Genomic DNA, 19267 nt, shown 5'->3' on the forward strand with positions numbered 1-19267 from the left:
AAGTACTTCAAGTCTAGTACTTTTCATTTTAAATATTGCCAGCCTAGTTTAACGTGATTATTTCCTGTCTTATTTCAGGGGCGAGTTTAGATCACTTGCAGAGAACAGTAGTATTGACTAAAGGAGTCAGGGAAGATTTAAAAAAGGAGAATAGTTGAAAAGTCAAAGCCCCCAAATCTGGCTCTTCACTTTCTAATGGTTAGGACAAAGAGAAAATCAGCTGAAAGATCTGTATGTCTACAGGATGAAAATGTACCAGCTGTGCAGGAGGAATGACTTGCCTGCCCTGAGCCACAGGTGTTTTTCTTGAGCCCTCATAAAGGGGACACTGTGAGGTAGTGAAAGCATCCCTAGCACTTTGCACACTATGAAGACAATGGGTTTTACACACCTGTTTCTTATATTTGCTAGTCACAAAAATGTGCTTACCTGGTTATACCCTCGGGTCCACATCCATCTTACTGTGATGTGCATGTGATAATGTGCCACTCAGATTTCCTGCCTCAGCGAGCGCAGTTGACCTGTGTACAGCCCAGCTGCTGTACTGTGAATTCAACATTGCATCCTGCTGAGGCCGCACTTCTCACCAGCTGCTCCCAGCCAGTGAGTGCATCAGGATCCTACTGCAGGTTTGTTCTGCAAGATGTGGGCCGCCTCTGATGGGTGACCCTCCTCTAGGACTCCACTGGCCTGGCCGAACTCTCTTAGACTTGTGCTGAATTCTAAGACTTCCTGCTAACTCTTCTTCCTGCTCTCCTTCCCAGGGTCATCTTCTGTGGCACTCTTTACCTCACAGGTGTTTCCCCTGGTAAATCTCTTGCACATCTAACCCCACCTTGATGCCCAGTTCTCCAAGGACCTAAATTAATAAACCTAGCTCCATCTTGGGTGGAATTCTTGGGAGATTTGGGAAGTAGCAGGACAGAAAAACTTGAGTAGCTGACTCACCTCTGTAATAAAGCAGTATTTGGGTCTGCAATTAATTACTCTACCCTCCCTGGATTCTGCTTCAGTTTTCTTTTGCATGAGCCAGGTGTGCATTTTTAGTCGCCAGGCTCAGAGGCAACAAGGCAAAAAAAGGACCTGGGTTTCCAGCTCATATTTGCAGGGTTCCAGCTTGCATCTTCTCTTCCTGACTTTGCCTTATGGACGTGATTTCCTTCGCTGTGGACTCTGCATCAGATACAGAGGTATCTGTATGGGTAGAGCTCTAGAGAGCCTTACAGTACTGTAGCAAATTCCTTCCTGTGTATTTGTGTTTTCAACCAGAGAAGAGGGACCAATAAGAGATATATACAGGCACTGTTCCTGGCCCTGTGTGAGTACTGTGTACTGTTCCCCCATGCCTTTGGGTGGTTCTTTCCTAGGCCTAGCATGGTTTCCTTACGTTCGTGTGCTGGTCAGTCCACCAGTGTATCCTGGAGGAGGACCTGAGAACAGCTAAGAGCTCCCTGTCTCTGAAGCTCTACCCAGTATTTTGTGAACTCTTGCACCTTGCTGTGCTCGGACTCTCAACCTTTCCTACCCAGTGCAGTGTGTCTGCTGGGCTCTGCCTGTGTTACCCTTGAGACCCTTTCAAGGCAGTAAGATGGGACTTACTCATCTTTTCCATCTCTCAGGGATCACTATCTTTTGTTTGATATTGAGAGTCTTGAAAAACTCTTGTTTCTTAAATTGTGGCCTGTGTTATTTTTTCAGGCGAGAGTAATGGAATGCATTTCTCTTGACTGAAAGCAAAAGTCCAGTATGTGTGTGTTTTGAGTGAGTGAGTTTCCTGGCATCTCTCATGAGATTAAAACTTTAGCTATAAATGTCTCACATGTAGGAAAGGAAAATGGACTTCTTCAGAGTGACTATTCTTTATCCACCCATGGTGTAAATGTGTGTGTGTGCAAATTTGTATCCACTGGTGCTCTAAATTTCTTACAGTCCTAAGAAGCTGCATTGAGAAGACTCTGGGAAATGTGCATTAGTGCTGTCCTCTAGTAGGGAGGCTCTGTGTTGTTTTATGGCAGGGAAAGGAGCCAGCCAACCTGTCAGTTACACAGTTGAATTTCTGTTATATTAGTTTGCCCATCACCCACTTTTATAACTGAGACCTTGCAGATTTTCTTAGTACTTCCAAGTACTGGGTAGGGAGTTAAACATACTATGAATACTTGGTAAACGGGAATTGTAGAGGAAATACATTCTAAACAGGCATGCTGCTTAAGTAAGCAAAAATAATTGCTACTACTGTTTTGTATCTTCCACTGTGGGCCAGGAAATGTGCTAAGCATTGTATGTTATTTACTATTAATAATTGCTGTTTTACAGGTGAGGAAAATGAGACCTCTGGGAGTTTATTACTTGCTCAAGAACATATAGCCAGTAAGTGGCATAGCCAGGATTTATACCTAGGTTTGTCTACCTCCAAATTTCATGTTCTTTCTCTTATATTCTTACTCCCTTATGGAGGTCCAGCATATACTTCGAGTCATGCTATGTTTATTAGTGTTTTTATAGGAAAAGAATGAGAAATCTGGCCAACTGGGGACATATAAGACTTGAACCAGTGAAATAGAGTTTCAGTGGTTGCTGATGAATAACCTAGTCACTCGTGAATAAAGAAGTCACTAAAGCTTGTTTAAAGTATACACCAAAGCTAAGTTTTCAAAATCATAGGGTTTTAGTTGATAACAAATTAAGTATAAAATCATAGTATTCTAATTAATTGGAAAGAAAAAAATGATTCGATCTCCCTCACCTTCATGAGAGCCAGGGTAATATTTCTCTTTCCTTAACCTTACCCAGGTCCTGAAACTGTCCAGAAATTCATCACCTTATCTTAGTTTTCTTCATATCGTTGGTCACACTTTCCAACTCCTAAGCTGGCTCCTTCTCAGCTTAGACTATGCCAGTGTGATCATTAAGCTAGGAGGAGGATAAGGAGATGATGGTGTCTTGGATGCCAGGGGAAGAAAGTGTGCATCCCAGAGGCTGGGTTAGGAGTGGTGGTCCTCCTCAGCAGAGCACAGCAGACTGGCAACCTCACAGTTGCACTCGGAGGCATCATGGTGTCAGGATGAGAAGGATAGAGCTGAAGTGGAGTAGGTAGCTCTTCCCAAACATTCATGAGACCAGGGAGGGTCTTAGATAATTTCCATTTGGTGCAATAAGCTACCAGCAAGAAGGAACTGCATTAGAACTTCCCCTTGTGCTAAAGAAGAATAAAGATGGAGAGGAGGTTATCCTGCATCAAAAACATCTTTGAGGAAGGGAAACAGGTGGGCAATTATGTAAATAAAGGCATTCAGCCTTGAGAAATGGGTAGGACATGAGAGAGCATGAGAAAACAGATTAGATTTTTTAAAAAAACCTATTCTTCAGCAAACCTTATTTCCCATTGAGTATGTTCTCTTTAATAATGACACTCCTTAATGGAAACATGAGAATTTGCAGATCTGTCAGTAACAGCAATGAATTCGAAGAGCAGCATCATTTCTTCTTGGAGAATAATTTCAAAGTAAATAAAGGACCCCAGGCAATATAACAAATAATATACTTTATAGCACTTTTCACATAACTGCAAAAAGGGATTCCATGTGGCTTTTTCTTACAGATGAAAAAGAATGAAGGCATTCACCTCTTAGAAATATCAAAAACCAATCTGGCTTTCAAAGTAGCATGGTATTTTCTATGTAATTGCTCTAATTAGCTGTGGGGACATCACTGACCCATTAGCAGAGAAAACAGATGGAATGAGATTTGTCTTCATGCATAAGCTAAGATGTTGTGAAAATATTATAAACTGTCAGCCATCAACTCAGCCATCATGTTTTGTAGCTGAGGTGCTGAGTTACGGTACTGGGAAAATGGTACCACTGGTGCATGAATGATTCTTCTAGTTAGTCAGAATGATACCTTAGGTGTCTTTCAGGGTAGCTAATCAAAATGTGTGGAGATTGCAAAATCAGATCAAGCAAAAATCTGAGCAAACTTCAGAGCAAAAGAAAATATTACTACATCCCATCTCTATTCCACTGCTTCAGCTAAGGGAGCTGCTGCTGACCCTGCAGCTCTGGCAGGAAATGAGGGGGGCCTTTCCACCCTCTCCTTCCCCCCTCACTCTGGCCTCTGTGACTGCTTCTGACTCAGCAACATCTGCTTTCAGCGTCACTGTTGCCTTGGGCCGGGTAGGGAAGTGGTTAGGGAACAGGCTAGTGTGAGATACTAGGCTTTTGGAAGGGGAATGGGCTGGCAAGTGTGTTCTTCAAGAGCCCCCCAGAGATTCTGGTTCTCCTCCCTGGCAATTAAGAGCCTCAGGGCACAATACAGATTCTCAAGATCAAAGGAAACACAAGAACTCTCACAGCAGGAACAGATTTCCCAGCCCCAAAATGTGTCATTCCAGAAAATAAAAAGGCACCTCGAAACCTGTGACTCCTCCACCTCATCCTTGAGCAGGATGACGGTGCTCTGTGCTGACTGCATCCTCTTGCATTATTAATTCTGTGTCTTTTCTCCCTTCCTGGACTGCAAGCTTCCAGAGGGTAAGATTATACCTTCTCCTTTTAACCTCTCCAATGCCTAGTACTCTACCTGGCAGAGGGTAGACACTAAGCATTGTTGCTGAATTCAGCCAGTGAACGTGTGTTTATTATCTGCATATGGTATGTCTATCAAGATGTTGTAGAAGCACTTAAATTCAACATGACCAAAAACTGATCTTCTTATCTAGATTCTGCTCAACCTGGTGCTTCCATTTCCTATTGGTTGGTGGAATTGAGTCATGATCCAGTGTTTGTACTACTACTGGATGTACTACAGTAGCCATTCACTCTTTCCATTTTAAACTTCCTTGTTTCCTGACATTATTCTCTTATGACTTGCCTTATACCCTTCTGACTGCTCATCGTCTGCCCACACAGAGTTGCACAGGTGCAGGGCCCTGGGTACTTACTGCATGAGGTCCTCAGTGAGCCATCCGTGTGCACCACTTCCAGCTCCATCGTGTCCTGGCAACTCAGACCTCTGGCTCCAGCTCTGCTGTCTACAGATGGTGACTTCCCTACCTCCTGGACCGATCCACCTGGCCAGTATCTCAACTGAACGTATCCAAAAGAACACTGTCTTCCTTCAGAGGGCTGCACCTTAGGCAGAAGAACCAGTGTTGTTCTGGGGTCTGAGAGTGTCCTTTGCACCACAGTCCTTTTCACTGCCCATTAATCCAACCAACTCCCAAACCGTTTCTGCTTCCACACTGTCTTCTCAGTCCTTCAAAATTTTTTCCCACTGCCCTAACCTAGGCTGTCTTGATTCCTTCCTGGACTCTATAGAAAGTCTCCTAGCTAATTTACCCACAGTCCTTACACTAAAAAATCACAGTGATTGACTAAGTAAACTCACAAATCTGATCAGGCCACTTTCCTCCTGAACTTTTCAGTGTCTTACCATTAATCATGATTAAAGACAATGCACTGTATCAGTCCAGACATACAAATAGATTATATATATTCGTGATAAATGGGATGATGGGGGGGACCATGCGCAATGCTCTGCATGCAGTGAAGAAGGGAACCGTGCAACTAGGTGGGAAATGCTGTTTCCACAGTGAGTCCCAGTGTCTGCACAGGTGGAGAACTGTCTCTGCATTAGAGCTTAGGCCAGACAGTGTGACCTATGCCCCAAGGTTTCAGCGGGGCCAAGTCATCAGGAAGGCCTGTGTAGTTGGTCAAGCAATCCTGGAGGACAGAAGGAGGCAGGGCGTAGCAGGAGACTAGGCTGTGTGGAAAGTGCTATTGGCTGGAAAGAGAACTTTTGAGGAACAGAAATGTCTAAAATGGACTTTCAGTTAGGTGACACGATGTACCCTCTGCCTCCCACCCTACCCCACCCTCTGCCAGCTCCTGCTGCCCATCAGCCCCTGCTGTAAGGCCAACTCTATAGGGTTGCTGATTGTTCTCTTTGTTGTTTTAAGTGAAAATGGTAAAGGGGTCGAATTTCCTGTCCGAATTTCTTGTCCGGGTTGATGCAGTGCAAAATGAGGCTGCAATGAGGAAGCAAAGACCAGAAACCTTTAACCTTTGTCCCCACAAATTCACAGGCTTAGAATTAGGGTTTGAACCAGTGTAGATTTGAACCTAGATTTTGAGTTCAACTATCTCCACCTCCAACCATCTGGGTTACACTAGGATTCTCCTGGGCTGGATTGGGGTCAGGGACCAGCAGAGAGCAGGTGACATTTGAGCTGAGGCTCCTTAAAGGATGGGTAAGGATTTTCAAAGTTAGAGGGACTGAATATACTGTGGGAAAATGCAGAATTGAGAAAGGTCCTAGCTCTAATGGTTTGTGACTCACGGAGGGTAAGTGGAGCTATGATCCTGAATTCTCATTTGTCACAGCCCAGCTCTGACAATGCCTGGAACGGGCTTCCTAACTGCATTTAGATCTGTCTTTTTAGCGTTAGCCAAGGTGTCCATTGCCTCCTGCAATCAGAGATAGTGGAGGCCAGGAGAACAGAACGTCAATGCCACAGGACAGGAAGGGGTGATGTGCTCCCTTGTCATCGCACTGTTCACCAATCAGAGGGCACCAGGCTGATGTCTGGCCGAGTGACACAGCAGAGCTGTTGTTCCATAGACAGCATCCCAACAGCTCAGGGCTGCTAGGAAGAGTCACTGCTGGACATGGAAAGATACTTACAGTGTCATTTAAAGACAAAGAAGAACCCAAATTCTGCCAGACTGAGGACAGCAGCCTGCTCACTGCCGGATGCTTCTCCAAAGACCTGAATTACAGATGGGTGGAAACTGTCAGTCATAGTCTGTTCTTAGTAGAACATTCACGACACATGGTCTATGTCTATCAGGGCAAAGAGAACCCTCTTAAAGACTGGCCTTCCTCAAGGATGAAAATCTGTTTCTGACTTCACAGTGGGTTTGTGATGAACAGAAGAGTAGGGCAGAATAAATCAGAAAGAACAGACTTTCTGTGCAAGTTACTGTCATTACCAGGAAACAGGCAAGGGTACATGAAAACACTACCACCACTGCCTGCTAATAGCCCTTTCACCCTCAATTCAGTGATTACCGTACCGCTCAGGGAATGAGGACAGCATCGCCGCCTCTCCTCCTGTCTCCTCACCACCTCGTACCTCATGGTGTTGGCACCTCGTGGCTCTGGGCCAGGGCTGCTGCTTGCCGTCTGGTGCATAGATACGCACACCCATGGAGAGAGGTGGCTCTCCCAGGCTCTCAGTCGTGTCTCTCTCAAACCTAATTGATTAAGTACAGAGCTGAGCACGTGGCATACTCGGTGGGCTGTCTGGGGAGCGCCTAAGGCCCATGGCCCAAACTGCTCTGAGAGGAGTGGAGTACAGGCTGTCCTGGGGCACACCGGGCCTGGGAGCTGACAGTGTGTGGTACGTTGGGTACTCCTTTCCTGTCCAAGACTTCCCAGAGCTTCCCAAGAGGCTGGGCTTTGGGCTCTGAGTGCAAGGGAGGCACCGCTGGGTGGAGGAGGGGCTGCCACCTGGTTCCCCCACCTCACAGGGCTGCACAGCTGTTACCCCTACTAGCAGGGAGAGGTAACCTCGGTGCACGTCCAGGTGCCAGAGAAAACTAGACCAGAAATCCCTGCACCTCAAGGCAGCCCATGGGGTTGTTTCTGGGCAGCAGTAACCAGATGTTCTTCAGAACTTCAGTTAAGATAGTTGGATAGTAAGTAGACGTTCCCTCCCTGCGCTGGGGAGGAGCAAGGAAGACAGGGAAGACCACGGGAAGCTTTTCCCTTAAGGGATGGAACAACACTCACCTGGGGCCCGACCGATAGCTGAGGCCCCGTGGGTTACCTGCCACCAGTGCCATTCTTCCCGCTGCCCCTTGAGCCTTGCTTCGGGTCACTGTTCCCCATGGGCGGGTGGGGTCCGAGTCCTCAGAACCTCACTAGGTTCTCTAGTAGGTAGTCTTGAAACTTTTTTGGCCACACATCCCATCAGTTTGACAATGCACCCCCAAATATATGTATATTCATTTATAGATTATTTACATGTGTGCTCATCTATCTATATATTTAATATTGGTAAGGCTTCTATATTAAAGATAAGCATAAATGGAGGGTCTCCTATTTTCTTTCACCTGCCCCCAATTGACCATCTTCTATACTCCTTGTATAGACTGTACCCTACTTGGGAAACCACTGCTCTCACCTGTGAGTTCCAGTTCTGGCTTTGTATGGGAAAAGATGAAGGAGAGAGATCCACTCAGAAAAGGGGTGGGTCCCGGCTGGGCCTGTGGCTGTGTTCAGAGAGGTCAGCGGAAACAGGTCTCGGTGTCCCCTGCCTTGTCAGTGATGGCAGGGGGTGGGGTGATGGTGTCCGAAAGCTCTGTTAACTCTCTCTTGGCCTAGAGCCAATGTTTTAAGATGCTCGGCTGAACTCAGTGGAAGTTGCTGGTGTCTCAGGGGGCCTGCAGGCCGTGTGGGTGTGTGGGCTCTGGGCAGCGGGTGCCTGGGCTGTGCACTGCCACCTGGGCTCAGCTCGCTGTCTCTAGGAGAAGGCTGAGGTTGAAGTGAAGATCTGGGGGACCTCCTGCTCCTGTATCTTGGTGTTGAGATTCCTCCATGTTCAGTGTTGGGAGGGGCTTACCCCCACCCCTGAGAGGGACCACTCCCCACTGTGCAGTCTTTATGTCACATGGGCAAGGAAGGGGTAACCGCAGTCTGCACAGCTAGGCCCACGTAGCCACCCTAGATGAGCCAAATTTGTTTCAAGCACCTGCTCTGTGCTGGGCTCTGTGTGGGATGAAGAGAACCCAGTTCCTTAGGAAGTTTTCAGGTTGTTGCAGGAGAAAGATGTGCAGATGCATACGTGCAGTGCTGGGGATGGCTTAGCTGGGTTTTCTCCAAATAGACTCTGTTTCGAGCAGTTAATTGGGAGGGGGAACATGAGAATGAACATGAGAATTAACATTAACATGTTGAGGGAGGGGGAACATGAGAATGAAGGGAGAGAAGTCACAAAAGAGGCCTCAGTGAGCAGGTAACCACTGTGGGTAAGGGGCATCTGAGGGCCTCTATGGAATCCTGCCAGTCCAGGTGCGGCCAGCAGCCATCATCACCTGGGGGCTTGTGGAAATGCAGCACTGTGGGCCCCAGACAGGCTGCAGCAGAAAGTGTTTGCACACTGATGTGTGGGAAACTGCTTTAAATGTTCCATTTTTTTCAAACATGATAACTTTGATTTAAAACATATTTTTCTATATTTTAGGACTTGATTCTGCCAAACTGGATCCTTCTGAATAGCTTATTTGAAGTTTCCCATGTTTGAAGTGGGTATTAGAGCTCTCTAGCTCCTTGAAATCTCTTTAAAATGCATCTCCATTTATTTGTACTTTATCATAATTGTAATTCAGCTGCAGAGACTGAAGGCTCACATAACCAACTGTTCTGTAAAATGCAAATTTTGCAGGGGAAATATTTCCCCTGAGAGAAAATAGACTGGCTGATACATTATTTTTAAAGGAACACACCTAATGTCTTCAGTGCTTTAATGTTTTATCAATAGTTTCAATGAATAGAGGGCTGTTTGTGAAAGATCAATACACACACACTAAGAGAGGCTCCCAGAAATGCAAAAGAAGTTTCATATAGAACTTGTGGAATGTCAAAACCAAGTGGCTCAATTGTTTGCTTATAATCCTTTTTATTTATTAAAGTATCATTGATATAAAATCTTATGTTTCACATGAACAACATTGTGGTTTCAATATTCACCCTTATTATCAAGTCCTCACCCGCCCCACACCCCCACCATTGTAGTCACTGTCTATCAGCTTAGTAAGATGCTATAGAGGCATTACTTATCTTCTCCATGCTGTACTGCTTTCTCCATGATCTACCTATTTTGTGATTGGGAATTATAGTGCTCCTTAGTCCCTTCTCCCTCCCCACCCACTCTACCCAACATCCCCTCTTTGATAACCATTAGTTCCTTCTTGGAGTCTGTGAGTCTGCTGCTGTTTTGTTCCTTCAGTTTTGCTTTGTTTTTTACTCCACAAATGAGGGAAATCATTTGGTACTTGTCTTTCTCCACCTGGCTTACTTCACTGAGCATAATACCCTCTAGCTTCATCCATGTTATTGCAAATGGTAGGATTTGTTTTCTTCTTATGGCTGAATAATATTCCATTGTGTATATGTACCACCTCTTCTTTATCCATTCACCTATCGATGGACACTTAGGTTGCTTCCATTTCTTGGCTATTGTAAATAGTGCAGTGATAAACATGGGGGTGAATATGTCTTTTTGAATTAGGGACCTTGTTTTCTTTGGGTAAATTCCTAGGAATGGAATTCCTGGGTCAAATGGTATTTCTGTTTTAGTTTTTTGAGGCACCTCCATATTCCACAGTTGTTGCACCAATTTGCAGTCCCACCAACAGTGTAGGAGGGTTCCTATTTCTCTGCATCCTCACCATCATTTGTTGTGTCTTGTCTTTTGGACAGTGGCCATTCTAACTAGTGTGAGGTGATATTTCATTGTGGTTTTAATTTGCATTTCCCTGATGATTAACGATGTGGAGCATCTCTTCATGTGCCTATTGGCTAACAAAATTTCTTCTTTGGAGAAGTGTCTGTTCAGCTCCTCTGCCCATTTTTTAAAAGGGGTTATTTGTTTTTTGGGTATTGAGGAATGTGAGTTTTAAAAATATTTTGGATGTTAACCCCTGATTGGATAAGTCGTTCATGAATATATTCTCCCATATTATAGGATACCTTTTTGTTCTGCTGCTGATGTGCTTTGCTGTGCAGAAGTTAATTTGATATAGTCCCATTTGTTCATTTTTTATTTCGTTTCCCTTGCTGTAGGAGATGTGTCCAGAGAAAAGTTGCTCATGTTTATATTCAAGAGATTTTGCCCATGTTTTCTTCTATAGTTTTATGGTTTCATGACTTACATTCAGGTCTTTGATCCATTTTGAGTTTACTCTTGTGTATGGGGTTAGACAATAATCCAATTTCATTCTCTTGTATGTAGCTGTCCAGTTTTGCCAACATGAGTTGTTGAAGAGGCTGTCTTTTCCCCATTGTGTATTCATGACTTCTTTATCATATATTAATTGGCCATATATGTGTGGGTTTATATCTGAGCTGTCTGTTCTGTTGCATTGATCTATGGGTCTGTTCTTGTGCTAGTACCAAATTATTTTGATTACTGTGGCTTTGTAGTGTAGCTTGAAGTTAGGGAGCTTAATTCCCCCAGCTTTGTTCTCCCTTGTCAGGATTGCTTTGAGTATTTGGGATCTTTTGTGTTTTCGTCTGAATTTTAGAACTACCTTTTCTCATTCACTGAAGAATGCTGTTGGTATTTTGATAGGGATTGCATTGAATCTGCAGATTGCTTTAGGCAGGATGGCCATTTTGACAATATTAACTCTTCCTATCCATGAGCATGGGATAGATTTCCCTATATTGGTGTCTTCTTTAAATACTCTCATCAGTGTCTTATAGTTTTCGGAGTAGAGGTCTTTCACCTCCTTGGTTAGGCTTATCCTAGGTATTTTATGCTTTTAGATGCAATTGTACATGGAATTGTTTTCCTGATTTCACCTTCTGCTAGTTTGTTGTTAGTATATAGAAATGCAACAGATTTCTGTGTATTAATTTTGTATCCTGCAACTTTGCTGAATTCAGTTATTAGTTCTAGTAGTTTTTTGGTGGAGTCTTTAGGGTTTTCTATGTATATTATCATGTCCTTTGTAAATAATGACAGTTTAACTTCTTCCTTACCAATCTAGATGCCCTTTATCTCTGTGTTGTCTGACTGCCATGGCTAGGACCTCCAGTACTACATTGAATAAATGTGGTGAGAGTGGGTATCCTTGTCTTGTTCCCAGCCTTAGAGGAAAAGCTTTCAGCTTTTCACTGTTAAGTATGATGTTGTCTGTGGGTTTGTTGTACCTTTGTTATGTTGAGGTACATACCTCTATACCCATTTTGTTGAGAGTTTTTTAAAATCACGAATGGATGTTGTATTTGTTAAATGGTTTTTCAGCACCTATTGAGATGATCATGTGGTTTTTTATCTTTCTTTTTGTTAATGTGTATGATATTGATTGATTTCTGAATATCATACCATCCTTGCATTCCTGGAATAAATCCCACTTGGTCATGATGGATGGTCTTTTTTATGTATCTTTGGATTTTGTTTGCTAATGTTTTACTGAGAATTTTTGTGTCTATGTTCATCAGGGATATTGGAATGTAAATTTCTTTTTTTGTAGTGTCTTTGTCTGGTTTTGGCATTAGAATGATGCTGGCTTCATAGAATGAGTTTGTAAGTATTCCTTCCTCTTCTACTTTTTGGAATGCTTTAAGAAGGATGGGTATTAGCTCTTTAAATATTTGGTAGAGTTTGGCTGTGTAGTCATCTGCACTTGGAATTTATTTTTGGGAATTTCTTTTTTATTACCAATTTGATTTCATTGCTGGTAGTTGGTCTGTTCAGGTTTTCTGTTTCTTCCTGGATTAGTCTTGGAAGGTTGTATTTTTTCTAGAAAGTTGTCTATTTCTTCTAGGTTATCCAATTTGTTGGCACTTAATTTTTCATAGTATTCTCTAATAATTCTTTGAATTTCTGTGGTGTCTGTAGTGATTTTTCATTTCTGATTGTTTATGTTTTTTCTTGTTAAGTCTGGCTAGGGGGTTATCTATTTTTATTTTTTCAAAGAACCAAGCTCCTGGTTTCATTGATTCTTTCTATTGTTTTATTTTTCTCAATTTTATTTATTTATCCTCTCATCTTTATTATATCTCTCCTTCTACTGACTTTGGGCCTTGTTTGTTCTTTCTGTAGTTTCATTAATTGTGATTTTAGATTGTTCATCTGGGACTGTTCTTCTTTATTGAGGTAAGCCTGTACTGTTATATACTTTCCTCTGAGAACTGTCTTTGCTGTATCCTGCAGGTTTTGGGCAGTTGAGTTGTTGTTTTCATGTGTCTTCATATATTGCTTGATCTCTGTTTTAATTTGGTCATTGATCCATTGATTATTTAGGAGCATGTTGTTAAACCTCCAATTGTTTGTGGGCTTGTTTTTGTTGCATTATTTATTTCTAGTTCCATACCTTTGTGGTCTGAGAAGCTGGTTGGCACAATTTCAATCTTCTTGAACTTACTGAGGCTCTTTTTGTGGCCTAGTATGTGATTTATTCTGGAAAATGTTCCATGTACACTTGAGAATGTGTATCCTGCTGCTTTTGGATGGAGTGTTCTAAAGATGTCTGTTAAGTTCATCTGTTCTAATGTGTTGTTCAGTGCCTCTGTCTCCTTACTTGATCTGTCTTTTGGTGTGAGTGGTGTTTGAAGTCTCCTAAAATGACTGCATTGCATTCTATTTCCATCTTTAATTCTGTTAGTGTTTGTTCCACATATGTAGGTGCTCCTATACTGGGTACATAAATATTTATAATGGTTATATCCTCTTGTTGGACTGACCACTTTATAATTATGTCCTTCTTTGTCTCTTATTACTTTGTTTTGAAATCTGTTTTGTCTGATATAAGTACTGCTACTCCTGCTTTTTTCTCCCTATTATTTGCATGAAATATCTTTTCCCATCCCTTGACTTTTAGTCTGTGTGTCTTTGGGTTTGAAGAGAATCTCTTGTAGGCTTGCTTATAATCCTTCATATTGACATGTGACTTTACTTTCGATATTAACTCATCTTCACCCCTTGTGTTAATAAGGATTAATCTAAGGTGATGAAAACTAATTTTTCAGTAGTGTATCAGTTAGCTGTTGCTGCATAATAAACCACCTGCAAACTCAGTGTTTAAAAGAATGATCGTTTCTTCTGCTCATATGTCTGCAGGTTGGCTGGGTGGCTTTGCTCATCTTTGCTGGACTGAGCTGAAGTTGTCTTCAGGCTGCAGGTTGGGTCTGAATCTGTTCCTTGGACCAGTGGAATACTTCGTAACGAACGGCAAAGTTTACCTACCAGTAAGTGGACAAGCCTAACTCTATAAACATATTTCAAGCCTCTTATTTAGCTATTTGGCTAATAATCTCATTAGCCAGAGGAAGTCACATGGCTAAGCCCAAACCAATGATATTAGAAGGTAGGGCATTTGGGAGGTGATTAGGTTGTAAGAGGTCTGCCTGCATGATTGGGGCAGTGTACTTTAAAAAGAGGCTCCAGAGAGCTTCCTCACCCTTCTACCAAGTGAGGCACAGTGAGAAGTTGGTAGTCGGCAACAGCTCTCGGTGGAACCCAGCCACACCAGCACCCTGACCTTGGACTTCAAGCCTCCAGGAACGTGAAAAAAATCTGTTGTTTATAAACTACTCTGTCTCTGGTGTTTTGTTATAGCAGCCAGAAGAGACTAAGACACAGAGCTATGCTCCACTGACCATGAGGCAAGCCACACAGCCAAGCCCAGGTTCAGTGGGGCAGGGAAGTGCACCTCCCAGAGGTAGAGTAACAGGAATAAATATTTTAGGGCAGTGAGTAGACTCTGAGGCACAGCGTTTTGCATAAGTCATGGTGCCGATATTTCAACGATTTTCTTCTCCTAAGAGAATCAGAAAACAAGCTCTGAGTGCCTGTGGTTACCAAGCATTTTACTGAATTTCTCTTGTTGATTCATTTAACCTTTAACAACACCATGAGGAAGATTTTTGTAACCCATTTTATGGATGAAGTGATAAGCTGCGGAGACAGTAAATGGAAATCTTTTCTGGCAGCCTTCAATTGCTTTTAATATTGGGTCACATTTTTTGTGTGTGTGTCATGGCAAATCAAACATTTATTTCTTAGGGAAAAATGTTATCTCCCTTCCACTACCCCCATCTGAAATGCCCTGTCAACCTAAATGTGAGCTTGTTATTAATGCTCAGCCAACATTACTGAGCTGGGCACAGGAGTGGTGGTGTAGAAAGGTAGACAAGGACTGGGAGCACTGATTTATCCCATGAATCAAGTGTTTACTGGTGGTTCTGATTCCCACTCAAGTGTGAGCACTGCTGTCTTAGGCCACCTGAAGGAGAAGACTCTCGGCTCTATTAGCATTTTTATTCACTTACTCATTTCAGGTTAGTGGAGGATTCCTTTCCTGTCTGGGGATGACAGGGGCCAGGCCTGGGCAGACCAGCCTCAGAGTAGTGACAGTTGCCACTGAGCCTATGAAAACCTCGGGGAGAATCACTGTGCTGATTCCTGCTCAGCTACACAGACCCCACAGCAATCAGGAGGGGCTTCTCCTCTGACATCCAGGCTTACGTCCAGGGTCTGACCTGGGGTTCTCAGCCTTGGCTAACCCTTTGGGGTGTGTCCTGGTCACTGTAGATGTTCAGCAGCTGCCGCTGTGTGCGAACAGCAACAGCCCTCACCTCATCTGTGACATCAGTGAGGTGACACCCTGCCCACTCCACTCCTGGCTTTGAGAACCTCTCTGTAAACGTGGTCACTGGGAAACCGTATTCTCAGGAGAACAAGTGATGCAGAGGCGAGTGGCTGGAAGGGCCAGCAGCGGCTTTGGGTCTCAGCCCCTCCAAGGGTCACCCATCGACATCTTTCCCTGTTTGTTCTTCGCTCCCAGTCCTCTCCGACCAAAACGGCACATGCCCACAAACGTGATTTTCATAAATGACTTTTACTTCTTAATCATGTCTTTTGACAGTAAGTCTTGGCAATGTGCATGTCACATGAAGGCAAGCATTTCAGAAATCATCAAGACATGGGCCTCTTTGCATTTTCTTAGATCATTAAAATATTTTCATTTATAAAAATTAATCTGAATATAAATATTGACACTGAAGATCAAAATCACTTGATGACAAAATAATTCTTCTGGAACTATAACATATGCTTATGGTTTCTAATAGTAAATTAAATACTTGCACTTATTTGGCACAAGGAACCCTTTATAAAATTTCAAATGCCATAGAGCAGGCAGCTGCTTTTTTTTTCCACAAGGCTTACACAGTACACATTTTTGTCAAAGAAAATTGAAATATTTTAACACCGTGACACAATAGTTGCTTTTCATGCCTCTTAAAGAAAAAAGGTCTGAGTTCTATTTGGAGCTCAGACCTTTTTTTTCATAGTGTTTTTAAATTTTGTATGTTTTCTTTGAATCACACCAACAGAACAAAAATCCAAAGATGTAGCTTATTTCAAAGGAGTCATTTCTGTTTACCACATACACAGCATTGGCAAGGAGTATTATTGGAAGGTAGGTAGACCCCCATCAAGAGTGGGTCATCACACACATTTCAGCAGAACATCAGGTCCAGTCAGGTGCACAGCAGCAAGAATGCAGAGTTGGAAACAGAGTGAGGCTTTTGGGAGGCATCCCAATTATACTTAGCTTAAAGGTGTGACTTGGGAAAAGTAATCTCTTTGGCCCTCAGTTTCCAAATCTGCAAAGTGGGCATACCTACTGAATAGGGTTGCTATAGGACTGAAATGAGGAGAGTATTGCCTCCTTCCACATAGTCACTGAGTAAACATTGGTCATGCTGTTTCCCTGCCTCCTGCTTTCTGTTTTCTTAGATTTAGAATATATCAGAGGCAAATTTTAAAAGGCTGTTAATGTTCAGTTAAGTGAAATTCAATTCCATGTGCTTAAACACACTCTGGGCCATCATACATTTGAGACCACAAATGTGCAGTTCATGTGGATGTTTGTGCCCATTAAATTTAGTTTGTTCTTGTTTTCTTCATACCTGTATGTTTTCTAAGGCTGTTCCTTAACAATTTTTATCTTTAAGTCATTTCATTTTACTACTTTTGCTGAATATTTATTGGGAAATAAATTTTGGAGGACATTTTCTGACATGGTTGAAGTTCATTTAGGTAAGGAACCCACTTACCTGACTCTCATCTGTGGCCATTGCTGGGCCGCATCATGTTGATTCTGGACAGGGCCCCGAAGTTAAGTCAAGCCCCCTCCCCTTCAGAGTGGGGAACCTCAGTAAGTCCAGGGAAGAAGTGCATGTCCTCAAGGGGATGTTGTTGCAGGAGGACCTGGGCAGGGCACGGGTACATCAGAGCTTCTATTCTGGCTTGACCGCAAGCCATGGGAATGGCAGGGAGGGCTGCAGGCAGTCTAGCAGGTAGGAGGTGGCTGAAGGGAGACCCGCATCCTGGATGGGTGAGTGTTCCCCAAAGTAGACAGTTGCTTGTGCATACAGGGGCATCTTCACTTCCCCTTAGCATTGGTAGGACAAAGGTGCTTGTGAGAGACTAACGAGAACTGGTGACAGATGAAATGATAATACCCATCTTCCTCCCCTCCACGCCCCCACCCCAGCCATTTTCCTTTGGAGAAATACTTGACATGTGATTCTAGTTGAACCAAGGGATTAAAAAAAAAAAACAACTAAGACAACACACAGCAGCAAAACAACCTGGGAAAAGGTGGAGCTCTGCTGTTGGCTGCCAGCATCTTGGATTCCCTGGGGGCCTAAGGCAGAGAGTGGACGCCAGTGCCGTGCTGGCTCTGGGAGGGCACTGGGCCTAGGTATCGGGCAGCCCTTGCAGTGGGCAGTGGCGCTGAGCCTCCCAGGCTCTCTCCTCAGGTGGAAATCCGTGCAGGCTTTGGTGGCTGTGGGTCAAGGCACTGTTGGGTACGGCTGGCGGCAGTGGGTCACTGGCAGTGGGGTTCCATGGCGCTAATACATGGCAGCCGACTCCTGGGCAGGCTCCTGAGGGAGACAGCGAATGCCTGCTCTCAGCCACTTGGCAAAACTGAGAAGAGGCGATGAAAACCATGTCTACTGCGCTTTTTTTTTTTATCTTAAAAGGTGTTCGTGCTCATTGACCAGTTACATATTTCACAATACTGAAAAAGTGATGCATTTTTTTACATACATACTTAATCCATCTGAAGCTTATTTTGGCATATGGAGTAAGGCAACTATTTAATTTTATTCCCTTTCCACTACTATCCATGGACAATTTGCCCAGCAGTTTTAGAACAATATATACCTTCTCTATTTGTTAATGTTTTAAAAACCATAAAACACGTTTTTCATATATGCCTGTATCTATTTCTCAGCATTCTATTCTATACCTTTATCATCAACTCATCTATAGCTCTTAATTTGTTTTAAAATCTGGCAGGAAAAATCACTTCAATTTTGCAAAATGCCTTTGCCTATTCTTTCTGGTTTATTCTTATATGAACTTGAGTTCAAAAGAACATCCCACTGAGAATTTCATGAGAATTAGATTAAACTATAAATTATTTTGGGAAGAAATTGCTTTTCTTAATAAATTATTGGTGCTTATTAGTATCTTAATATTAAAGGGATCCTTGCATTCCTGTAAATCCTGTATATCTGAAGAAGTACAACTGGAGTGTGGTTTGTGCATGTCTGTGTGTGCCTGTGTGTGAGGGGCATGGAGCAGATGTACATGCTTATCAGCCATGTCAGGCTCTGGGGGTTGGGGTTATAGTAGTTTCACAACATGAATCTTTCAGTTTGCAATTTTTTTAATGTTCTGGAATATTTTATACTGCATAGGAATTAAACATCCCTGAAAAATTTATTAGCAAAACCATTTTGCCAGAAAATCTGTCTTTGAAGTTTTAATAAATCAAAAACTTTTATTTGTCAGTTTTTACTAATATTCTGATTTAATTAGAATTCAGACTTTAAATTTATTAGCATAGATTTATATTACATTGAATATTTAAATAAAACATTTGCATCTTCACTAGAATCTCTTTTATTCTTTTTCTTGATTTGGCTCACAAACCACTTCCTCTTTCATATTTTTCCAAAGAGTAAGCTCTTGGATTCATGATCATTTTTATAGTTTTCTGGTCTTAATTGGTTTTGCACTCATCTTTCAAGTCTGGAATTCAATGTCCTGTTCATTAGTTTTGCTTCTTTAATAATGGAGAAAATATTCAATACTATGATTTTGACTCGGTGTAGTTTTATATGTATCCCATTTGTTTTGATATATGAAATGTTTTCATTTTCTAAATACTCTGTGGACTTGCTTTCCTCGTAATGCAGTAGTTACTTGGAAACGGCCCACGTGGTGTGCGTGTGTATGTATGGCCGTGTACCGTGTATGTGCGTGCACATACTTTCTGACTTCCAAGTAGAGTTTCTGTTGTAACTTTCATGCTAGTTTTCTACATTTGCTCTGTCCAGTATGGTATTCACTACCCACATGTAGCTGTTTACATCTAAAATAACTAAAATTAAGTACATTTAAAAAATCAGTGCCTTCAAGGCAGTAGTCACATTTCAAGGGATCATAGCCATA

At 42.7% G+C, this 19267-nt stretch overlaps 1 protein-coding gene across 9 annotated transcripts in view; it reads right to left on the reverse strand.

The window, feature by feature from the left end:
• Positions 1 to 15616: 15616 nt before the first annotated feature.
• MYRIP (myosin VIIA and Rab interacting protein) overlaps positions 15617 to 19267 on the reverse strand; it is a 220558-nt gene continuing 216907 nt past the window's right edge. For 8 of the 9 annotated variants that reach the window (XM_036921708.2, XM_036921705.2, XM_036921711.2 and 5 more), the window contains one exon: positions 15617 to 17688. In XM_036921708.2, coding sequence (XP_036777603.2) covers positions 17656 to 17688 — 33 coding nt within the window. In that variant the 3' untranslated portion in view covers positions 15617 to 17655. The remainder of the gene's footprint in view (positions 17689 to 19267) is intronic. The other variant, XR_005032056.2, reaches the window with a different exon arrangement.

This window comes from Manis pentadactyla, chromosome 14, assembly GCF_030020395.1.
Source record: "Manis pentadactyla isolate mManPen7 chromosome 14, mManPen7.hap1, whole genome shotgun sequence".
In the NCBI taxonomy this organism is placed as follows: Eukaryota; Metazoa; Chordata; class Mammalia; order Pholidota; family Manidae; genus Manis; species Manis pentadactyla.